General features: G+C 43.4%; 1 protein-coding gene across 3 annotated transcripts in view; it reads left to right on the plus strand.

Annotated features, from left to right (window-relative positions):
- EDARADD (EDAR associated death domain) overlaps positions 1 to 22,601 on the plus strand; it is a 63,870-nt gene that overhangs the window by 40,600 nt on the left and 669 nt on the right. Inside the window, exons 5-7 of one of the 3 annotated variants that reach the window (XM_029201187.1) lie at positions 1,059 to 1,104; positions 13,342 to 13,666; positions 21,460 to 21,577. In XM_029201187.1, coding sequence (XP_029057020.1) covers positions 1,059 to 1,104; positions 13,342 to 13,666; positions 21,460 to 21,550 — 462 coding nt within the window. In that variant the 3' untranslated portion in view covers positions 21,551 to 21,577. Of the gene's footprint in view, positions 1 to 1,058; positions 1,105 to 13,341; positions 15,641 to 21,459; positions 21,995 to 22,601 lie in introns of those variants that run through there. The other 2 variants (XM_029201186.1, XM_029201188.1) reach the window with 2 other exon arrangements.

Genomic DNA, 22,601 nt, shown 5'->3' on the forward strand with positions numbered 1-22,601 from the left:
ACACACACACACACACACACACACACACACACACACACACACACACATCCTACAAGAAGATCAGGTAAATCCCTCCAGGTAGTATATCCTGTAACATGGCCTTGGTTGTAAAAATGGAACCTCAGGCAGGCAGAAACGCAATTACCTCTCAAGGGGATTGTCGCTGCTTTTTAACAGTTTCTCTTTGCTGCTTTGTAATATGTACTTAAAAAGTGTAATAGATACAGGAAAGAATTATAACCTGGACTAACAAACAACAAGCCCAACAAATAGTAAATAGGAAATAAAATAACGGAAATAGTCCATAATGTGAAATTTAAAAAAGAAACAAAACAGTAGCATGTTGTTACGTGCACTTATACTTTTTTTTAAAATAAGGACAGTCATTAATTTAACAAACATGTGTTGAGTGTCTCCTGTGTGCTGGGCATTGTTCTGGCCACTGAGGATCCAGCATGGAGAGCAAATAGGCAAGGGCCCGTGCCCTCCAGGAGCTTATATTCTAGGGAGAGACGCATCATTCACTACTCATTTTAAAAATGTTTTTATTGGAGTATGGTTGATTTACAGTGTTGTATTAGTTTCAGGTGTACAGCAAAGTGAATCTGTTATACATATATCCACTCTTTTTAAGATTCTTTTCCCATACAGGTAATTACAGAGTATTGAGTAGAGTTCCCTGTGCTATACAATAGGTCCTTATTAGTTGTCTATTTTACATATAGTAGTGTGTATATGTCAATCCTAATCTCCTAATTTATCCCTCCCACTGCTTTCCCCCCAGTAAACATAATTTTGTTTTCTACATCTGTGACTCTATTTCTGTTTTGTAAATAACTTCATTTGTACCATTTTTTTAGATTCCACGTATAAGTGATACCATATGATATTTGTCTTTCTTTGTCTGCCTTACTACCCATTAAAATACCATTTCTGAGATCCATCCTCCTTCCCCCACCCACAGTTTTTGGTGGAAATTTAACTAAATTGGAAAATTGATAGCATCTCCAATCATGTATGGGTATGGTTTTAACGAAGATTGCTTTTTGTTTTTTAAGGGAGAAGAAAATGGCTTTCCAGACAGTACTGGAGATCCCCTTTCAGGTAAATGATTGACTCTAAAGGTATCTGGGCTTCAGTGATAGCTAGTGTGGCTAAATTCAAGATCATTTGAGATGTTTATCATTAACTTTCAAAACCTGTATTACACACTAGAGAAACTTTCCAACCACACACCACAGTGAAGTGCAAAGAAACCTTACAGAATTTCACAAAAGCCTTCAGAGAGTATTTTCTCAGTGTTAACCCTCCTTCGCTTGGGCGGGGTACAGCAGGCTTCTCAAGTGGACGGGTTTAGGATCAGGTGAGGGTCGAACTGACCCTCCCTCCCTCTGAGTTCTGGGAGCCACAGTGTTGGCGGAGAACTTTGCCAGGTGCAAGCGGACAATGGGATGTAGGCACACCGAGTCAGCGTGGGAAGGGCTGCTCAGCCGCCTGCTGCCCGCTTCCCTCCTCTGGCACTTAGGGAGCCAAAGGGGCCCCTCCTGACGTTAGACCATGTGCTGGTGCCCACCGTTTTCTGCTTCTAGTGTGTTTAACCAAGAAACATTTAAAGTTTGTCTTCCCTGCCTCATCCCCTGCTGCCTTTTTTATTCTTTATTGTAAGACAGAAACTTTGGCAATGTTTAGATTCCTCATTAATTAATCATGGGGAAAATATGGAGGGAGTATTAAAATAAGCTACCAAAATAATAATTAGGAAAAAAAAACTTCACCAACATTTTAAAATATCTTTCAAAACACATATTGAATGGCCCGATTCATCAGGGGTTGCTTTGTTTCTTTTTTATGGAAAGGTTGGTGACTCATAAAAGCCTTAGGATAATCTGTCATCAGTCCCAGGCTGTGCCCAGGTAACAATGCTGAAAATCAGAACTTGTGGTGCATAATCAATTTCTTTTCCTTAGAAACATGATGTTAGCAGCAGTTTTATCTCTGGGTGGTGAGATTCCAGGTGGTTTTTTGTCATGCAACAGATTTTTATTTCTTAAAGACCCCCTGTGTGCCAGGCTCTCTAAGGAGGCCAAATGACAAAGGTATAGTTCTGGAAGACAGAATTTGGGATTCTGGTTCCAGTTCAGCTACTGTCCTTCTGTGATTAGAGAAATCCAGGAGAAATTGGGCCAGGAGAACTTCCGGTGGTGCTTACCCACCAGGTTTCATGGGACAGGCCCAATGTCTCGGGTCCCATCCAGGCACCCAGTGGAACTCACCTTCTTTGGACCAGAATCCGCCCCTACTAGAGGCTAAGGCCACGAGCTAATCTTTCCTCTTTCACAAATACTGCAGCAGACACAGGCTCAAATTAGAAGCACCTAGCTGAGTGAGGTAGAGGAGAGGAAAGCATCTTTGCATACAGGCAGAGGCAATTTTAATAATCTTTTCACTATCCTATATTTTAAAAATTTCTAACATGAGTGGGTATCAGAAAAATCTACCCCCAGAACTTTAATCTGTATATACAAATGTATATATAACAAATGATCCAGTGTAGGCAAATACATACAGTACATGGTAAAATAACCAAGGAAATCTCTAAAAGCCTAACTGTGATGGGCCTGGGTGATGAGAACATGAAATTTTTTTCCATATGTTCACCTGAGTTTTTAGATTTTCTGTGACAAGCATATATTTCTTTTCTAATTAAAAAAAATCTACATTTAAACTTTTTAAAGACTAACACCCTGCACTCTAATGTGAAACGTCAGCTAAAATGAGAATGAATCAAGTAAGTTGCTTAGGAATATCTATAAACCGTTCAAAGACTCTTATGAGTTAAGGTCATTAATAGAGTAATCAAATTTCGGGTTGTCTCTAAAAATTTTTACCTGTGTCAAAATGACATGGAAGGGGCTTCCCTGGTGGCGCAGTGGTTGGGAGTCCGCCTGCCGATGCAGGGGACACGGGTTCGTGCCCTGGTCCAGGAGGATCCCACGTGCCGCGGAGCGGCTGGGCCCGTGGGCCATGGCCACTGGGCCTGCGTGTCCAGGGCCTGTGCTCCGCGGTGGGAGAGGCCACAGCAGCGAGAGGCCTGCAAAAAAAAAAAAAAAAAAAAAGACATGGAAGATTTTCAAAGAGAATAAACTTTTCACAGTGATAGCAGGTATTGCTGAGAGCAGAAATTGTACTGCTGAAATCAACAGCTGTACCACCCAGCACGGTGCTTTGCCCAGAGGAGTGTACAGGTGTTTGGTTGGGTTTGGGTTTTTTTTTCCCATAAACAAGCAAATGAGAGACATTGACTTATTGGCTTTGCTCTTGGAAGAAAGGGCAAAAGCAGATCCCTATATTTCCTCTTTGAATGAGAGTAGCCACGTAAGTAAGATTTATCTTATTGTTTTACTTACACTAATATAGCATTTGCCATGTACCAGGCCCCCTTCAAGCACTTTTAGAGATATACTCAGAAAAAAAAGCGTTCATGACAACTCTGTGGGTCCAGTTATTTTCTTCACCAGGTGGATGCAACAGAAGTAGCCCTGGGTTCCGTGGCTGGTGCCCATCACATAGGTCCTAAGTGGGAGTCAAGCCCCAGGCCAGACCCAACACTCGCGTCCCCACCAGACCAGGCTGCCTCTCTATTGGTCAGACACATCACCTGTGTAGCACACGTGTTGAATACCTGAGTGTCACACATGGGAGTGAAGGTCATGCTTCCAGCTCAGAGTCTCCATCTGGAACAAAGCCAAGGTCCACCCCGACTCCCACAGAGTCAGCCTCTGAGCCGCTGAAACACCTTTCCCAGAAGCTTGCTGCTTTCCCCGCATCAGGCCCTTGGTCAAGCCTTAACTCAGAGCCTGGCTTTTATTCTTGCAATTTGAAAACCTTAGTTGCCTGCAATCCAGTTTATATCTGGTTAAGATAAGGAATGTGGGGAGAACGGAGAGCTCTAGGATAGAAGGAGGGAATTGACCAGAGTGAGAAATGACAGTTTGTAATCAAGGAAAGAATAAGAGTACAATTCAGAATCAGCTACTACTAGAAAAGCAAAGCCCCCTGGGTGGAACCGTTGAATACAGAAGCAAGCCCCCAGGAGACATTAAAGTTTTACAATGTTTTCAGGCAATTTTTCAAAATGAAAACATTTGGGCATTAAAGTAATAAGCCTCAGTTATAAAAACAAACAAAAAAACCCCACAAAACTCCCAAATAGTAAAGTTAAAAACCTCTTCTTGTTCTCCCTTCTGGTGGCGGTATTTATCACCCGGACCATGACCCGCCTCCCCATCTATTGTCCACAGTTACCTGTTTTTCAAGACTGACTTTTCTGACCACCTTGTATAATTCAGCACTTGCCTAATCTAAACCTAATTTCCCCATAGAAGTGAATGTACAATAGGATTTTCATTTTTTTCAAATTAGGTCCATAAAGTGACACTTAGTAAATATGCTTGTGTCACATAATTTCAGAATTTATGTAAAATTCTATGTTGAATTTTAACCTGGGTCCTTTCTTATGTGTGTTTCTTTTTTTTTAAACGTGCCTTCTACACTCCAGTTTTGTTTGATGACAGAATGCCCTGCGTGGTTTACTAGCCGGGATCCATCCAGTTTGTCAGTTAGCCTCCCCAGGGATGTTAGCAACTTGATGTCTTCTTAAAAGGGTATTTCAGAGAGGGAGAATGAAACCATATTGTTTTTCCCTTTGGTTAAGAGATCAAACACCCACCAAAAGCCCTTGGGTCAGTTTCTTAGTAGATAAAAATAATTCTTCATCATTTTCCAGCTCATATCAAATAACTACCTCTGATGAGTCGTGTGGTATGTGGGCACCCCAGTGATTTCTCAAAGCCGTAAACTGGCATTTTAAATATATTTATTTCCAACCACATCGGACACCACACACAGAAAAAAGCATGACTTGGCACCCTTAACAAACATAACTGCAGAATTATTTGCCTGTAGTTTGACACTTGTTGGTATTTTCCAAATCTCATAATTAATAGACACCTAGGAGAGAATTATTTTATTTTAGAACCACGATGTCTTGCTGTTTGCAAAGCTGCCAATATAAAATGTTTACTGTTTAATTGTTTGAGCTAACTCAAGACCTAGTTATCATGAGGAGCATTATTATAAACGATCTGAGAGCCAGCAGTGGCACTGAGCGCTTTGGAGGAAAACACCCGTGTGGTAATAGCTCTTGAAAAGCCAGGACGTACAAGATAAAACGGCACCTCCCCTGCAGGGAGGTACATTAAGTCAATCTGTGATCCACTGCTGACATCCTGACTGAAGCCATTTTCTAGGTTCAACCAGTCATGACCCTTGTGAATTCTGCATCTTGTTCCAATTAACTGTTAATTGACCAGCATTTTGTAACCTGCCAGCCTCAAACTTGAGAGTTAGACACTGCATCATTGGACACGAACTGTTTCTTACTTTGCTTTAAATGACATAGACATACCTTGTCGATGAACATGCTTGATTTCTGAACTCTTCTTTAAGGTTTGATGTAAAATGTGTGTGAGAGAGAGGATGAAGAATAAGGGGAGAGGGGCAAAAAAAGCCCCATAGGAAAATCCATTCTTCTGCTTGTGAGCGTAGGGAAGTATTATCTATCCACAGACTCCTAATCACCAAGCAGACACGGTATCTTTCAAAGAGAAGTAGCTGTCATTCCAAAATCTACTCTTGGCAGGCCCTTCTGACTAAGAACTTACTCTGTAGATGTCTTTAAGGCAATGGTTTTCAACCCTGACTACACATTAGAATTGTCAGGAGAGCTTAAAAAAAATTCCCATGTCCTGCCTGCACCCTAGACCAAATAAATAAGGATCTCGTGGGTGGCACCAGACATCAGGATTTTGTAAATCTCTGCAGGAGGGGCAGGGTAAGGGGGGTTAGAGAGTTCCATTTTTTGGCCAAGGTTGAGAACCACTGCTTTAAAAAATTCTGTTGGTTATGGTTCCTTACCCGCAGCTACTAATTCTTTGTTGCATACTTATCACGCACTAGGATGAGGCTTTAAGGGATGATATCATTTAATCCTCTCAACAACCTTATGAAATAGGTATTACTCACTCTCCCTGTTCAGAGAGGGAGGCCATGGCGTTAGCAAGCTCAGTAACCTGTCCAAGCTGCACACCTGCACAGTGTCGATTGTATTGACAGTCGGTCAGCATGTCTCTAAAGCTCATGGGGATAACCTCTGTGGTACTCAGTGTACTCTGTCTCCATAGCAACCAGTCATCTTTCTTCTGCCTTGTATATATACTCAGCACTAAAAAACTTTCAGTTCGTCTGAAAATCTCTAGATAGCTCTTCATAGGCTGCCCAGAGTTTTCTAATTTGACTGTTTCTCTGTGTCCCATTCTTCATTCATTTGATTTACTCAGCAGACATTATTGAGTGCCTACTCTGTGCCTGTAATGAAGTGGTGACATCAGACATCAACATCCCTTTCCTCTTGGAGCTTATATACTAGTTGGGAGTGACAGACAATAAACCCAAATAAGTAATTTCATATGGTGGTAGATGCCTTGAGGAAAATAAATGAATACAATGGGTTTTGCCTGCAGGGAAAGGATACTGCTTTAGCTAAGAAGGTGCACCAAGGTCTAAATAATGCAAAGAAGCCAGCCATGTGGAGATCTGAGGAAGGAGGACTCCAGGGGACAGAACTGGCTGGTGCAAAGGTCCTGAGGCGGCATTGAGCTTAGTGTTCTAGGGACAAGCGTGGGCAGTGAGGAGCAGTAGAAAAGGTGGTGAGCTAGGAGGTGTCAACAGAGGCCAGATGACATGGGGATTCATTTTTTTCCAGTCTACTTAAATAAATGTAAAACCTAACATCATTAAATAACATTTACATAAGACTTGACAAAAATGCTTTCACATCATTTATCTCATTTTATTTATTTATTTTTTTGCAATACGCGGGCCTCTCACTGCTGTGGCCTCTCCCGTTGCGGAGCACAGGCTCCGGACGCGCAGGCTCAGTGGCCATGGCTCACGGGCCCAGCCGCTCCGCGGCATGTGGGATCTTCCCGGACCGGAACACGAACCTGTGTCCCCTGCATTGGCAGGCGGACTCTCAACCACTGCGCCACCAGGGAAGCCCCGTTTATCTCATTTAATTCATGAGCTATAGGAATTATTATCATCTCCATTTGATAGATGAGGAATCTAAAGTCCATGGATGTTAAGTGCCATGAGCAGTCAAGCGCTGGGAAGCTGGAGCACCGGGGTTTGATGGGCCCCATCTGATACACATGCAGAATCGGATGCTTCAGGATTATGTGTGTAAAGGACTCGGTGCAGGGCTGGTTATACGTTAGGCATTTGATAAATGACAGTTACTGTGGTGATGAAAATCGCTGAGAAATTTGGCCCTTTCTCCGCTGATAAATTCTTCCTTCGTTTAAGCCAGTACTCAAACCGAACTTACAGAGGGCAAGTCCTTCCAGGGTTTTGGCCGCTACAATAAGAAGTCATCATAAATTAATGGTGTAATACATTCTTGTTTTGCATCGGTGGAAAATACCCGTGTCAAAATATGACAAGTGAGGACCCTACTTGTTAGAGAATCTAAGTGAATTTTTATACATAATTAGCTTCTCTTTTCTCAGTAACACTCTCCTTTCCTTCCCCCAAATCTAGAATCAATCCGTCTTTTTGTATTTGAAGACCAATTCTGTTCTGTTTTCCACCATATCTGTTAACTGCCGGCAGACATCAGCAACATTCTGTTCCCTTTACTAGTAAGTCTCTTTTCAGGTCCTAAAATTCATCAGACAGTCGTAAGAAACCTACCTTGTCTCCTGAGGAGAAAGCACAGTTCTCATTCATTCATTTAGTAAACAGTTTTTGAGTTTCTGCCGTACAGCCACCCTGTGCTTGCTATTGGGAAGCATCAAATAATAATCCCATTTTTCCCCATTTCTGATGAAAACTTCTTTGGTCCTGAGTCTGTCTCTCTCCACAGTTGTATCTTCCCAAGGCATTACCCAATCTTTCCTTTCATGTGCACGGTTACATGATAGGTGTTTATAGCAGGGCAGGACAAAATGTATTTCATGGGAAAAGAAACACATTTCTCTGTTGAAGTCCTCAGAGAGCTAATTATAGTTTATGATTCTAAAAGGCAACTTTAAATTCACAACTGTTGGCAGTTTCGGTAGATTCCAGTTCACTAAATGGCTTAGCATTTGTGTCATTGAAAATACAAAAGGAAAACATCAATAGACTTTTTGACACATCATGTATTTTAAAACAGACTGATAATTTTGTAGTCTATGTAGTTGTTCAAAGAAATAGAAGCTTCTTATACACTAGAAGGCTTAGAGGAGCTTCACAGAACCCTTAATGATGTTTTCATTCTTCTTCTTGACACTAAAGGAGAAAACATTGCCAACCCTGAGTCTTATGGAGGTAATACAGAGCTGACTTTCAGACACTAATACATTTAATTCTGGACTTAGAGGTGTAAATCCTACTTTATTTTTCTGTGACATTTAAAAAGTATTTTTAAGTAGCCAAATAAACACAGTAACTATAGAAAATTAGGAAATATCCATTGTTAACATTATTGTTATATGTACTTCCAGATTTTTTCTATGCCCATGAATGTGTGCATAACATATACTTTATGTGGATATAAATGACTGTATTATTTTATTTTTACAAAAACTGAATTATACATACCCTTTGGTAAGCTGCTTTCTTTTTCACTTGACAGAATATTATTTTGACCCTACCTTTAAATAAGGGTAAAGAAAATTGCACAGTTTCCCCCTTTTACTGCAAAACCACCTTCACCATTAGATAGTTCTTTTTTTTTTTAAAAGTAAACTTCTGTCCCACCATGCAGCTAAAGTCTTATTTCTTTGTATACCGTTATTAATGAAGCTGAAGAATAACTCTCACTATATTACATGTAAATGTAATTCAACATTTTAGAACTGTAAGATGTGGGACATACTGCAGAAGGATATGGATCTGTTCTCAGGGCATTTAAGGTAAATGAGGAATAAAAACAACAAAAACCATACAGAATATCTCACTGCAAGGCAGAGTCAGGAGATGCAAACAAAATGATGGGATTCTGGGTGAGACAGCATTCTAGGCAGGAGCTGGGGGATTTCATGAAGGGGTGTATGTGAGGTGGGTTTTTTTTTATATAAATTTGTTTTATTTATTTATTTTTGGCTGCATTGGGTCTTCGTTGTTCGTGTGGGCTTTCTGTAGTTGCAGTGAGCGGGGGCTACTCTTTGTTGTGGAACACGGGCTTCTCATCACAGTGGCTTCTCTTGTTGCGGAGCACAGGCTCTAGGTGCGTGGACTTCAGTAGTTGTGGCTCGCGGGCTCAGTAGTTGTGGCTTGTGGACTCTAGAGAGCAGGCTCAGTAGTTGTGGCTCACGGGCTTAGTTGCTCCGCAGCATGTGGGATCTTCCAGGACCAGGGCTCAAACCCGTGTCCCCTGCATTGGCAGGCGGATTCTTAACCACTGCGCCACCAGGGAAGCCCTGAGGTGGGTTTTATAGAATGGATGACGTTCAGTAGCTGAAGGGAAGTCCAGTTAGAGGAAGTCCAGTGAAAGGGAGAAAGAAGAGAGATCGATAACTGATCAGAGAGAAAATACCAGAAAAGGCATGGAGGGAATCTTTGTTAATTTCCACCTATGCAACTGACAAAGATTTTTTAAAGTAATATTTGGTGCTGATAAAAGTGAAGTGAGATAAGCACCATCACTATGCTCTGTTTGGAGTATAAATTGGTACAGCATTTATTTCTGGAAAGCAATTTAGCGTATATGCATTGATAGCCTAAAAATGCTCGTAACTTTTGGCCCAATAATCCCATTACTGGTGAGATGGTTAAAGATGTGCCCCAAATTTTTATATGTAAGGATCTGCATCAAATTGTTCCTCATAGTCATGAAAATATGGGAAAACCCTAAATGTTCAAGTGTATACAAAATTCACAATTGTATATAATTTTTAAATGTTCTACACTGAGCTTATATTAGCTTTTTTCTTTTCATTTAATTAACCTTTGAAAAAAAGGAGAATACAGGTTGTCTGTTCAGGGAACTGAGTAGTCCCCCTTCTCTGGAGCCCAGATTATATATTCAAGGAATTCACGGGGAATAGTAAGAGAGGTGTGGAGAGCTTCCAGGGGAGGCTGGGACCCTGGTAACTGGTTGGATAGAGAGAAGAAGTCTGTAAGGATGCTGGGGAACTGCGAGTGTAAATAGGGGACTTGAGGTGCTTTGGGTGCATAGTGGGAGAAATTTAAGTACTGGTTCGGGTCCTTTGAGTTGGAGATGTCTTCTGAACATCAAGAGGAGCTTTCCAGTAGTCAATTCTGGAGCCCAAGTGAGTGGGCAGGGCTGACCATTCATTTATTCATTCACTCATTCAGGCCACGTTGGTTAAGCATTTACTATATGCCGAGGGCTGTACTGGGTCCTGCAGATGCAAAAAGAAAGGGTCTTCTATTCTAGTGGGAGAGTTTTGTAGAGGTTGTTGGGAGTGGAGAAGGTGACCAAAGGGAGAGAATGTGGAAGGGGAAAACTTCGGGCTGAGAACAGGGCTAGAGCGCTTCCTTGGAACTCCCAAGGACTCAGCAATGAGACAGGCTGGGATCTTAGCATATCAGGCTGACAAGAGAAGGGATGTGTCCAGGACATGGTAGGGTATATGCCTGGGGATATGGGGCTTGGCTTTCAGAAGGAACCTTCAGGGAAAACACAGCCTGCAGGGCAATAGACAGTGTCCAAAGGGGCAAAAGAGTCTTGGGCCCAGTTCCAGACGCAGCCAAATCCAAGGGGAGCTGGTGTGATGGGGGCGTCAGCAGCAGCAGGAGGTCTGGGTGATCCTCAAAGGCAGGTGGGGATCTGCTTCTCTGGACTTTTCTACCCCATCAGAACTGGACTCTGGCCCACAGTTGCGGTGCAGGGAACTGGGTCCAGTCTCTACAGGGTTTGGCAAGAACTAGGCTGGGTCAGATGCTGCTCAAAGCCAAAGAAGGTGAAGATTAAGAACATGATGAGGCATTGGAAGCAACAGGTTTTGAATTCTCCTTCTAGAAGTTTAATAGTAAATTGGGGCTTCCCTGGCGGGTGGTTCAGACTCCACGCTTCCACTGCAGCGGCCATGGGTTCGATCCCTGCTCAGGGAACTAAGATCCCACGTGCCATGTGGTGTGGCCAAAAGAATAATAATAAATAGATACATTTTATAAAAACAGTAAATTAGAGTTAAGAGAAAGTCACTTCAGTGAGGTATGGAGCCAGAGGAGGGCAGTTTGAGGTTCTTTTTTTTTTTGCGGTACGCGGGCCTCTCACTGTTGTGGGCTCTCCCGTTGCGGAGCACAGGCTCCGGACGTGCAGGCTCAGCGGCCATGGCTCACGGGCCTAGCCGCTCCGTGGCATGTGGGATCCTCCTGGACCAGGGCACGAACCCGCGTCCCCTGCATCGGCAGGCGGACTCTCAACCACTGTGCCACCAGGGAAGCCCCTCTTATTTTTTATCATAGAGGAGCCCTGTACATATTTGTAGATGAAGGAAAGAGAGTCAGTAGAGTTGGGTGGCTGGAGATGAGGGGAAGGCAAGGAGATATTTGATGAAACAAATCATGGGGAAAGAAGTAAGGGGTGGGCTCAAAGGCGTAAGTGAAGCTTGGCAAAGAGGAGGGTCACTCCACTGCTAAGCCTTCTCTGTGCTAAACAATATATTTATTAATGTAATACATTGTTTTAGTTATCATAGAAATACACCACCACTAGAGAAAGTTTGGAAAATAGAAACAGAATCCTACCACATTAACCACAACAGCTATTATTATTTTTGTACATTTCCCTCCATAGTAATATTAACAGAGACTTTTTCCATAGTTGTAGTGAGTACATAAATTCCTCACATTTTGCGTTTTCCACTTAATGTGAGAGCACAGGCATTTTCTAGGTCGCTACGTAGTCTTCATAATTACTTAAATAATATCCCATCAAGTAGCACAATAATTTATTCCACTAGTCCCCTAACTTTTTAAACTGTTTTTTAAAAAAATGGATAATATGAATAAATTCATTAAAGTGTTCGTGTATATACATATTCTAGATGATCTCCTTAGGCTGGATTCTCAGAAGTTATATTAGTAGACCAAAGAGAATGAACATAATTTTCATGGCTCTTGTTATCTTTTACTGTGTGCTTGCCTCAAAATTGCTGGTTCTCAATTTTACAGTCAGCAAAGTGAGTCCCTTTTTCTGAATTCTTTACTTTCCTAAATTGGGAAGTCCACATGGCTCAGTATAGAAAAGGTCATCATAACCTCCCAGAATTTTCCAAGCCAGTGATCTCTAGTGTCACCTTTGGCTGTTAATGTCCCCGGTCAGAGGGGTCAGGAGACCCAGTGCTGTTGCATATTTTAAGTTGCTTGGGTTGGCATGCTGTACAGACCCTGCTTACAATCTTACTATAACTGGTTTGCCTCTTACCTACTAACCTCTGACCTCTGACCTACTCACGACTTACCTACTAACTTCACCCTCCTGCTAACATGCTGCCGGGTACTGCATGAGGCCAAAGATTACCGATGGGGAAGGTTGTCCTTCCTCCGCGCTGGGGCTGCTCTTGCTGAGGCTGAGCTCAAAGCCACCCACTCGTCCCACCTGCTGCACACCTCAGGGTGTTGGCTCCACTTTAAAGGCAGCCCCATGGGTGAAGAAAACCAGAGATAAAGGTAAAGACATGATAAGGTGGCCATAAATCTAAAAAGTATGTTTTCTGGCATTATCAATTATCACTCATTTTCAAATACGCATATGGAGTGGATATTCCAGTTTGGGGTGTGTGTGTTTTTTTTTTTTTTTAAAAAGACCTTTTAAAGAATTGTGCAATCCTTTACACCCTCACATGCTGTGCTTGGCATTAAAAAGCTGTCGGGGCTGACTTGTAACTTGGAAGGGGGCAGGGTGGAGAGTCCGACAGCCCTGGACTGGCAGTTTGCCCACAGAGAAAGCCCTGCTCCTCGGGGCCCTCGTCTGGCCAGCAGTCTCACAGATGCACAGCCTGGGCGACAGAGAGTCTCAGAAAGAAAGGAAAACTGGCTTTATAAAATCTTGCCACCGCTTCTGCAAAGCAGCCATCCTTGGCCATAAAGAAGAACACGTTATTGGTGAGTATGTAGAAATGAGTGTCCTGAAATATCTCTGTAAGATGCGCTGTTGTACTTACACTGACGCCATGAACCTTTCTGCGGGAAAGTAGAGCACGGAAGAGATGAGCGTGCCTCTTGGGCCTCTTGCTGACACGTGGACCGTATCGTTTGTCCCCGCAGATATAAGCAAGGATGCGTCCTGTGCGGAAAACTGTACCTGTTCGTCCTGCTTGCTCCTGGCCCCCACCATCAGCGACTTGCTCAATGACCAGGACTTACTAGACGTGATCAGGATAAAGTTGGATCCCTGTCACCCAACAGTCAAAAACTGGAGGAATTTCGCAAGCAAGTGGGGCATGCCCTACGATGAACTGTGTTTCCTGGAGCAGCGGCCCCAGAGCCCCACCCTGGAGTTCTTACTCCGGAACAGTCAGAGGACGGTGGGCCAGCTGATGGAGCTCTGCCGGCTCTACCACAGGGCCGATGTGGAGAAGGTCCTGCGCAGGTGGGTGGACGAAGAATGGCCCAGGAGGGGGCGTGGAGAGCACCCCAGGAACTTCTAGCCCTCAGCTCCTTCTCATCGGCCTCTTCGGACCCTGAGCCGAGCACAGGTTAAGGGGCAATGTGAATCTTTTCTTTTTTAAGTTTAGGCAAAGGATGTGGGACAGCGGACCTTAGTTTTCCCCAAAGCCGGTGGTTTTGTGGAGGGTAGGGTATGTTTTTGGTGGCGGATTTTCCTTTAGTTTTGCACATCTGTTTTTATTTAATATTTGAATCTGGAATTGGGAAAAATATTTTGTAGGCTCCTATAGGGACCAGGGCCAAAGCTACAGTCAGAGTGGATTCATGCCATGATGAAAATAAAAGTATCATCTCCCTTAAAAACTGAAGACTGAACTCAGAACTAAAAGTCATCATCCACAAGATCCTTTATGATTAATGACACTCCCACAGCTTAGAAGGAAACCACAGAGAGAAGTTTCCCTTTAGTCTGTTACTCTTTTTGTTGTAAAGTACTTAGGTGAGTTCACAGGCTGCTGGCATCACGTGGTGATACTCTTCAGGACACATGCCATCTTTCTTATTCAAATACTTGTATAATCTGGGCACTATCAAAGAGGACTTTGCTTGAGTGGTTTTGAAAGAAATGCAAAAACCGATGGTGATTGGGAGGACAGAGTCAGGAGTTAGCAGAGTAATAAGGACCATGGGAAAGGTGTTGACAAAGAGTAGGCCCGGGGCTTCCCTGGTGGCGCAGTGGTTGAGAGCCCGCCTGCCGATGAAGGGGACACGGGTTCGTGCCCCGGTCCGGGAAGATCCCACATGCCGCGGAGCGGCTGGGCCCGTGAGCCATGGCCACTGAGCCTGCGCATCCGGAGCCTGTGCTCCGCAACGGGAGAGGCCACGGCAGTCAGAGGCCCGTGTACCACAAAAAAAAAAAAAAAAAAGAGTAGGCCCTTTCGGTACCCTTCGCTTTTTAAAAATTAATTTAATATTTACTTTTATGTCTTGTATATCAGGCTGAGTGTTTCGCCCCCGACAGAAAGCTCAGTTAAGAAATAAAAACTACCTGGCCTGTGGGTGAAATGCAACCCCGTCTAGCACCTACTACCCCACCTTAAAACAGGGCCCAATAATACTACATAGCACTTTAGCGAAGAAAGAGATATCTTTACTGGTGATACTGGGAAGGAAGCTATGCATTAAAACCTAAATTTCATAGGATTTTAAACCAAGTGAAAAATTGGGTCCAAAGACTATCCCCTGTTCTCGTTTGATGGTTTACTGTGGAAGGTGGTGTGGATGGGAGCATTTGTTATTAGAGAGAATTTTCTAGGTTTGGGGGGTGGGCAGGGGGAGGGAGAGAGAAGCCTTGGTTTACTTGACGATTTCATAGAAGTGCTATTTGGTTTTGGCTTTAGGTTTAGAAAATTAAGGCACTTTGTCCAATTTGGGAGGATTCTGTTTAAATCCCTGACTAAGTAAAAATGATGAATGACATTGATTGCAGTACAAGGGAGATTAGGATTAACTCAAAAGAAAGTTGTTTCCTAAACCACTGACTTTTTTCCCGCTAGCAGTTACAGCAGTTTTTATGAGGTTGCTGGTATATAGTCAGCCTCACCGTCAAACGTAAACGCTAAACTTGCAAAATTACTATAGAGACTTACTCATCACTTCTGATTCAGTCAGTGCTAGTCACACCTAGCTCGTCTTGTCAGATTTAGCAGATATGTGTCAGGTTTATCAAAAGATGTAATCAAGGGCTTCCCTGGTGGCGCAGTGGTTGAGAGCCCGCCTGCCGATCAAGGGGACGCGGGTTCGTGCCCCGGTCCGGGAAGGTCCCACATGCTGCGGAGCGGCTGGGCCCGTGAGCCATGGCCGCTGAGCCTGCGCGTCCGGAGCCTGTGCTCCGCAACGGGAGAGGCCACAACGGTGAGAGGCCCGCGTACCGCAAAAAAAAAAAAAAAAAAAAAAAGAACCAGTTCCTAACATCCCCGACTTGAAATCCAGAAAATGATGAAAATTTTCTCATGGAAACACTGTTGGTGATCAGGCTCTGTAGAATGGACAGTTCTATGCTTCACAAATTCGTGAATTAACAGCTTTTTGTGGGCTGACTTGGGGACACTAGTCCCTACTGGCACTGCTTCTGTGGGACATGTTTCCAAAATTCCAAACTTCACATTTCAATTTCAAAACTGACTTTAGGCAGAATTATCCTCATAGATTTCTTGAACATGGCTCTTGTTAATAAGTGTTAGCTGAACTTATCTTTGAGTTGGATCAAAAACGTTAAGACACAGAATTCAGGTGGATTAGCTATGGGCAGAGCTAAGCATGCTCCTTATCTTTTTTTTTTTTTTTTGGCTGCATTGGGTCTTCGTTGCAGTATGCGGGCTTCTCATTGCGGTGGCTTCCCTTGCTGCGGAGCACGGGCCCTAGGGCATGTGGGCTTCATTAGTTGCAGCGTGTGGGCTCAGTAGTTGTGGCTCGCGGGCTCTAGAGTGCAGGCTCAGTAGTTGTGGTGCACGGGCTTAGTTGCTCCGCGGCATGTGGGATCTTCCCGGACCAAGGATCAAACCCATGTCCCCTGCATTGGCAGGCAGATTCTTAACCACTGCGCCATCAGGGAAGTCCTGTCCTTTATATTCAGGAATTACAGGAAAACTGTGAGACCACAGAGCACCACCCACTCATCTCTCCATTTGGCGGCATTAGTTTGAAAGCCCTGATGGCTAATAATTTCCATCACTGGCTATGAAAGCTTAAATTTCTATTATAATTGCATAGGGGACGTGCCGGGGTAGAAGGGATTTTTTTTAATACGGGATTTGATAAAAATGTTTAATTTCACTCTACCATTATTTGCTCATATTGACATCTGTATCTGTTGGCATTTACCTTGTGAAAAGTTTTAATTATTAAGAGTATGATATTAGCAGAGAGAGATTTAACCAAACACTGTTTTTAATTAAAGTTCATTCGGATTCTAGACCTTGACCAAATGGAGGATGACTTTTATTTGTGTTACATACAGAAATATCAAAAGTAAATCTCAACTAAAGTAGAACTATAATTCAATTGTGAAATAACCCAAAATAACTTTGTTTAAAGTTAATTTTTAGCAAATAAATACTATACAAGCATAAATATGCTGTTATTGGGTTGGCCAAAAAGTGCCTTTAGTTTTTAAGTAAAAATAAAGGACACATTTTTCATTTTCACCAAAAACTTTATTGAACAACATATTCACCCTTTTGTTTTACTACCTTCTGCCATTTTTTAGGCAACTTCATAATTCCATCTTCCCCAAACTTTTTATCTTTTTGAGCAAAGAACTGTTCAGGTGCCTTTTACAGTCTTCCAGGGGATTGAAGTTTTTTCCATTAAGAGAATTTTGTAAAGACCTAAATAAATGGGGCTTCCCTGGTGGCACAGTGGTTAAGAATCCGCCTGCCATTGCAGGGGACACCAGTTCGATCCTTGGTCTGGGAAGATCCCACATGCCGCGGAGCAACTAAGCCTGTGCGCCACAACTACTGAGCCTGCAGTTTAGAGCCCGTGAGCCACAACTACTGAGCCCACACGCTGCAACTACTGAAGCCCACATGCCTTAGGGCCCATGCTCCACAGCAAGAGAAGCCACCGCAATGAGAAGCCCATGCACCACAACAAAGAGTAGACCCTGCTCACCGCAACTAAAGAAAGCCCACACGCAGCAATGAAGACCCAACGCAGCCAAAAATAAATAAATAACTATATGAATTAAAAAAAAAAAAGACCTAAATAAATGGAAATCTGAAGGTGCAATATCTGGTGAATACAGTGGATGAATCAGAACTTCCCAGCCAAGCTGTAACAGTTTTTTCCTGGTCATCAAAGAAACATGCGGTCTTGCGTTATCCTGATGGAAGAGTATGCATTTTCTGTTGACTAATTCTGGACGTTTTTTGTCGAGTGCTGCTTTCATTTGGTCTAATTGGGAGCAGTACTTGTTGGAATTAATTGTTTGGCTTTCCTTAAGGAGCTCATAATAGAGGACTCCCTTCCAATCCCACCACATACAAAACATCACCTTCTTTGGATGAAGGCCGGCCTTTGGTGTGGTTGGTGGTGGTCCATTTCGCTTGCCCCACGATCTCTTCCATTCCACATTGTTGTACACTATCCATTTTTCATTGCCCGTCACAATTTGTTTTAAAAACGGAACGTTCTCATTACTTTAAGTAGAGAATCTCATGTGGAAATACAGTCAAGAAGGTTTTTTTCACTTATGTGGAACCCAAACATCAAAGCGATCGACATAACCGAGCTGGTGCAAATGATTTTCAGCGCTTGATTTGGATATTTTGAGTATGTCGACTACCTCCCGCGTGGTATAATGTTGATTGTTCTCAATTAATGTCTCGATTTGATCGCTATCAACTTCAATTGGTCTGCGTGACTGTGGAGCATCGTCCAGCGAGAAATCTCCAGCACGAAACTTCTCAAACCACTTTTGACATGTTCGATCAGTCACAGCACCTTTTCCCTACACTGCACAAATCTTTTTGTGCATTTCCATGCATTTTTACTTTTCTTGAAATAGTAAAGCATAATATGCTGAAAATGTTGCTTTTTTCCTTCCATCTTCAATATTAAAATGGCTACACAAAAATTCACCAATTTTGATAATTCTTTTTTAAATGCACGCTGATATGACAGCTGTCACATACTATCTAACAAAATTGTTTCGAATGAAGTTAAAGACAGCTAAGTGCTACTAGAGCCATCTTACGGAAAAAACCGAACGAACCTTTTGGCCAGCCCAATACTTTACAAAGGCAAAAGTGGAAAGAAAGGAAATTATTTAAGTTCATTAATACTTAAGAGCTTTGGGCTTCCCTGGTGGTGCAGTGGTTAAGAATCCGCCTGCCAATGCAAGGGACACAGGTTTGAGCCCTGGTCCGGGAAGATCCCACATGCTGCAGAGCAACTAAGTCCGTGCGCCATATCTACTGAGCCTGCGCTCTAGAGCCTGCGAGCCACAACTACTGAGCTCACATGCCACAACTACTGAAGCCCGCACGTCTAGAGCCCGTGCTCCACAAGAGAAGCCACTGCAATGAGAAGCCTGCACACTGCAACAAAGAGTAGCCCCCACTCGCCACAACTAGAAAGCCCGTGCACAGCAACGAAGACCCAGTGCGGCAAAAAACAAATAAATTTATATTTAAAAAAATACTTAAGAGCTTTGCTTATTATACTGTCTGTAGGGATCCATGTTAAATTGACCACATTATAAACTAAACTGCTTCTGATGAGGTCCTTTTGCTATTAGAAGGATGAAATCTCTTTAGCTAAGTTCCGAGATACACTCTTTTAAACAAAACTCCCATCTGCAATGTTTTGATGTTATGTGATGAGGCTCTTTGTAATAAGCACTTTATTTGGTTGCAATAGAAAATTTCTACTTGCAAGGGAACGGAAAGCAAAGCTGTTTTAGACACCACACACCCCCAGGACATATACACACAGAGGAAGACTCAAGTGGACGTAGACAAAAATAAAGCACAGGGCTTCCCTGGTGGCGCAGTGGTTGAGAATCCGCCTGACAATGCAGGGGACACGGGTTCGTGCCTCGGTCCGGGAAGATCCCACATGCTGCGGAGCGGCTGGGCCCGTGAGCCATGGCCGCTGAGCCTGCGCCTCTGGAGCCTGTGCTCCACAACGGGAGAGGCCACAACAGTGAGAGGCCCACATACTGCAAAAATAAATAAATAAAGCACATGGTTATTTAAAATTATAAGATTTAAAATTGTTAGGGCTTCAATTGTATGCCAGGATTGCCCATCAATATTTCAGATAACTTGTATGAACAAGTCTTCCATTTTTGTGACACTAAATAATTAGTCAATAATATAGAGGAATTCCCTGGTGGTCCAGTTGTCAGGACTCCATGCTTCCACTTCAGGGGCCCTGGGTTCAATCCCTGGTTGGGGAACTAAGATCCTGCAAGCCACCTGGTGAGGCAAAAATGAAAAAAAAATAATAGTATAGGAAATGCATGGTAATAGACAAAAGATGTTGCACCTCTGTTTTTTTCTGAATAGTAGTTTTAATGTGGTACTGCCCTCTGCTGGAGGATGAAATCTGTTCACATCCTTTCAGGCTTGTTTAAGACCAGCCTAGAACCAACCTTCCATTGATTATTGGTTTTATGTTAGAACCCTTAGAAGTAGCCCCACTAAAAGATAAGAAGAGTGCAGTTATTTTACAAATTGACAAATATTAGAAGTGGAATGGGGCCTGCATGATTGAGATGAGGGTTCCATTCCCCTGAAGGTCCCCATCATAACAGTTCCTCACTCTGGGGATTCTTCCTAAACACTCAAAAGGACTTTTCTTCTGTGGAGATTTAAGGTTAGCTGTCTGTGGACAGTTAGTCTCTTTGGCTTTCAATTTAATGATGCTCCGTCTTTAACATCATGAGAACAGTGGCTTCTATGCAAAAAGACAAAGGGATCGATCTCCCTCAGTTACAGCAGACTTCAACCAGAAGCACTAGACTTTCCTCTTCCTCTATGATACATGATAGAAAAACACATTATTTTAAATACAGTCCTAATAACTATGGTCTAGTAAATTTTCTTTCCCTTTTTCAGATGAATGAATATGTTTCATTTAGTTTTGAGCCATGACTATCCTCCTTATAACATTTTTCCACATCTGCCCTCTCTGTTCTAGAATTTTCCTCTCCTCCAGGTCCATGTTTCTGCTCTGTGTGTTGCTTGTTTTAGGGCCATTTCCTCACTCCTTGAATCAGATTTCTTCTATTTGCCTGTGGCCGCCTCTCTCCCAGCCTACGGGCTAACATCGGCTTCCTTTTTTCACTTAGACATGCAGAAGCAATTTGTTGGATTGTCTTTCATATTTAATGACACTTTGGCCCTAAGAACGTTGAAACTGTTTTCTGCCCTTGTAACTGAAACATACGGAGCTTCGTGCACCCAAGGAACTGACTGAGAAACAGTTTCCCTCTTTGTTCTATGATTTCCTACCTGGGAATTCCGACTCCACCTACTGAACCGTGTGCACTTGGGTATAAATGGATGAGAGGGTATGTCTTGCTTCCCTCATGTTTAGAGGGTCACAGCCATGACGCTGATCCAAGTGCCGGGCGAGTGGGGGGCCACACCTGGGGGTCCAGATCACCCAGAGGAAGACCCACAGCAGAGGAGGAGAGGCTGTTCTCTCTCCCCGTGGCCATGTTTGGCTGAGGATGCCTCCTGGAAATCACTCCACAGCTGAATCGAAGAGATCAAAGTAGTCAACGGTGCAACTCGAAACGAAATGATTGAGTTTATCCACCCTTTTGGAAATGTAGAGGGTAGCTTCTCATGGCTTCCTGAGCTGAGCCATGCTCTCCTGTTTGATGTGACCGCCAGTGACCATTTTCCTTTGAGGCAGACCCTTGGAAGCTCCATGGGGGACACTTCTTCAGCTATGCTTTTAAACGACTGAATTTTTGTGATCCTTTCTATATCTTCATGCTGTACTTTTTAAGCTGCCTTCATTTTGATGTCCTGCATGATTTTATGTTTTCTTTATAAATAGAAATTATTTGAAACTGTAATAATGGGTGCTACAAAATTAAATTGATGTCAACCGTATCTCTAATTGGTGCTTTTATGCAGATTCTAACACAGTCGTTGATGCATGTGTTCTCTTGGTCAGTCATCAGTCAGAAACCTAGTGACTTTCTAAAATGCGTCCCGGGGATGCAAAGATAAACAACACCTTCCTACCCTCCAGCAACCTTAGACGAGGGAGAGTCATCGTACACGAGGAGAGACGTTCCTGGAGAAAATGCCACACCCGTCCAGGAATGGGCAGAACAAAGTGAGAATCACTGACGTAGAAAGAAAGACAAGTAAGTAAGCAGTCTGACGAAGTGCTTCAGATGCCGTGATATCTATATGTGAAGGGCGGTTTCATGGTTACTTTCCGCCTCTCGTAACTTTATCTCTCTGGTCCAGGCTTGTCCTCTGAGCTGCCAGACACTCACAACTACCAGCTTGACATCTCCACGCACGCGGATGTTTCCCAGGCACCTCAAACCCAACCCGTCCTAAAGGGAACCCATGACTCTTCCATCCAAACTTGTTCCTCACCAGAGTTCCCTATCGTACCATCCACCTTGTTTCTAAGTCATCATCAAATCCCTCTCTCTTCCACCTCCCAAATATCTCTTAAATCTCTTGCCTCCCCTCCATCCTCATGACCGTCCTCACCCAAGCAGCCACCCTTTCTCACCCGATGACGGTCTCCCAAGTGGCCTCCATACGGTGGATGGATCCTGCCATCCCCACATTAACGCCTTTGATGGGTTCCCATTGAACATTAAGTCCCAAATTGGCAGCGTGGCCTCCAAGGCCCTGTGACTTGCCTGTGTGGCATGTCGTCGTGCTCCACTCGCCCACAGCTCCTGATGCTTCAGCCACACTGAACCACGAGGTCCCCTTCCCAGCCAAGACTTCACCGCGAGCTGTCATCTGCCCTGTCCACACCCTGGCCACACTCAGACCTGGACACACTAGCCTTCCCTAGCTCAGACACCTCAGCCTCCAGGTCTCACCGTCAACACCACTTTCTCAGGGAAAGGGCACCTGACTTCCAGACTTGGTTGCCTTCCTATTATTCACCCCGTAGCACTCATCCCAACAGTAATAACTTGATTACTGGTCTCACCCCTGCCCGACTGCAGACCCCAGCGGACAGGGGTCTTGTTCGCCGTTCACTCTGTATCATCAGCACCCTCTGATCCAGAAGCAATTGGAAATATGCTGAAAAAATGAAATGGAACTAACGAATTAATAGAGACTTTAAATAAAGCAAAAACTTTTTTTTTTTTTTTTACAATACAGTGGTCCTTGAGGAGGAAAAATGCTTATAAA

Source organism: Monodon monoceros, unplaced genomic scaffold (assembly GCF_005190385.1).
Source record: "Monodon monoceros isolate NGI ecotype Baffin Bay Population unplaced genomic scaffold, NGI_Narwhal_1 Super_Scaffold_4, whole genome shotgun sequence".
Lineage (NCBI taxonomy): Eukaryota > Metazoa > Chordata > Mammalia > Artiodactyla > Monodontidae > Monodon > Monodon monoceros.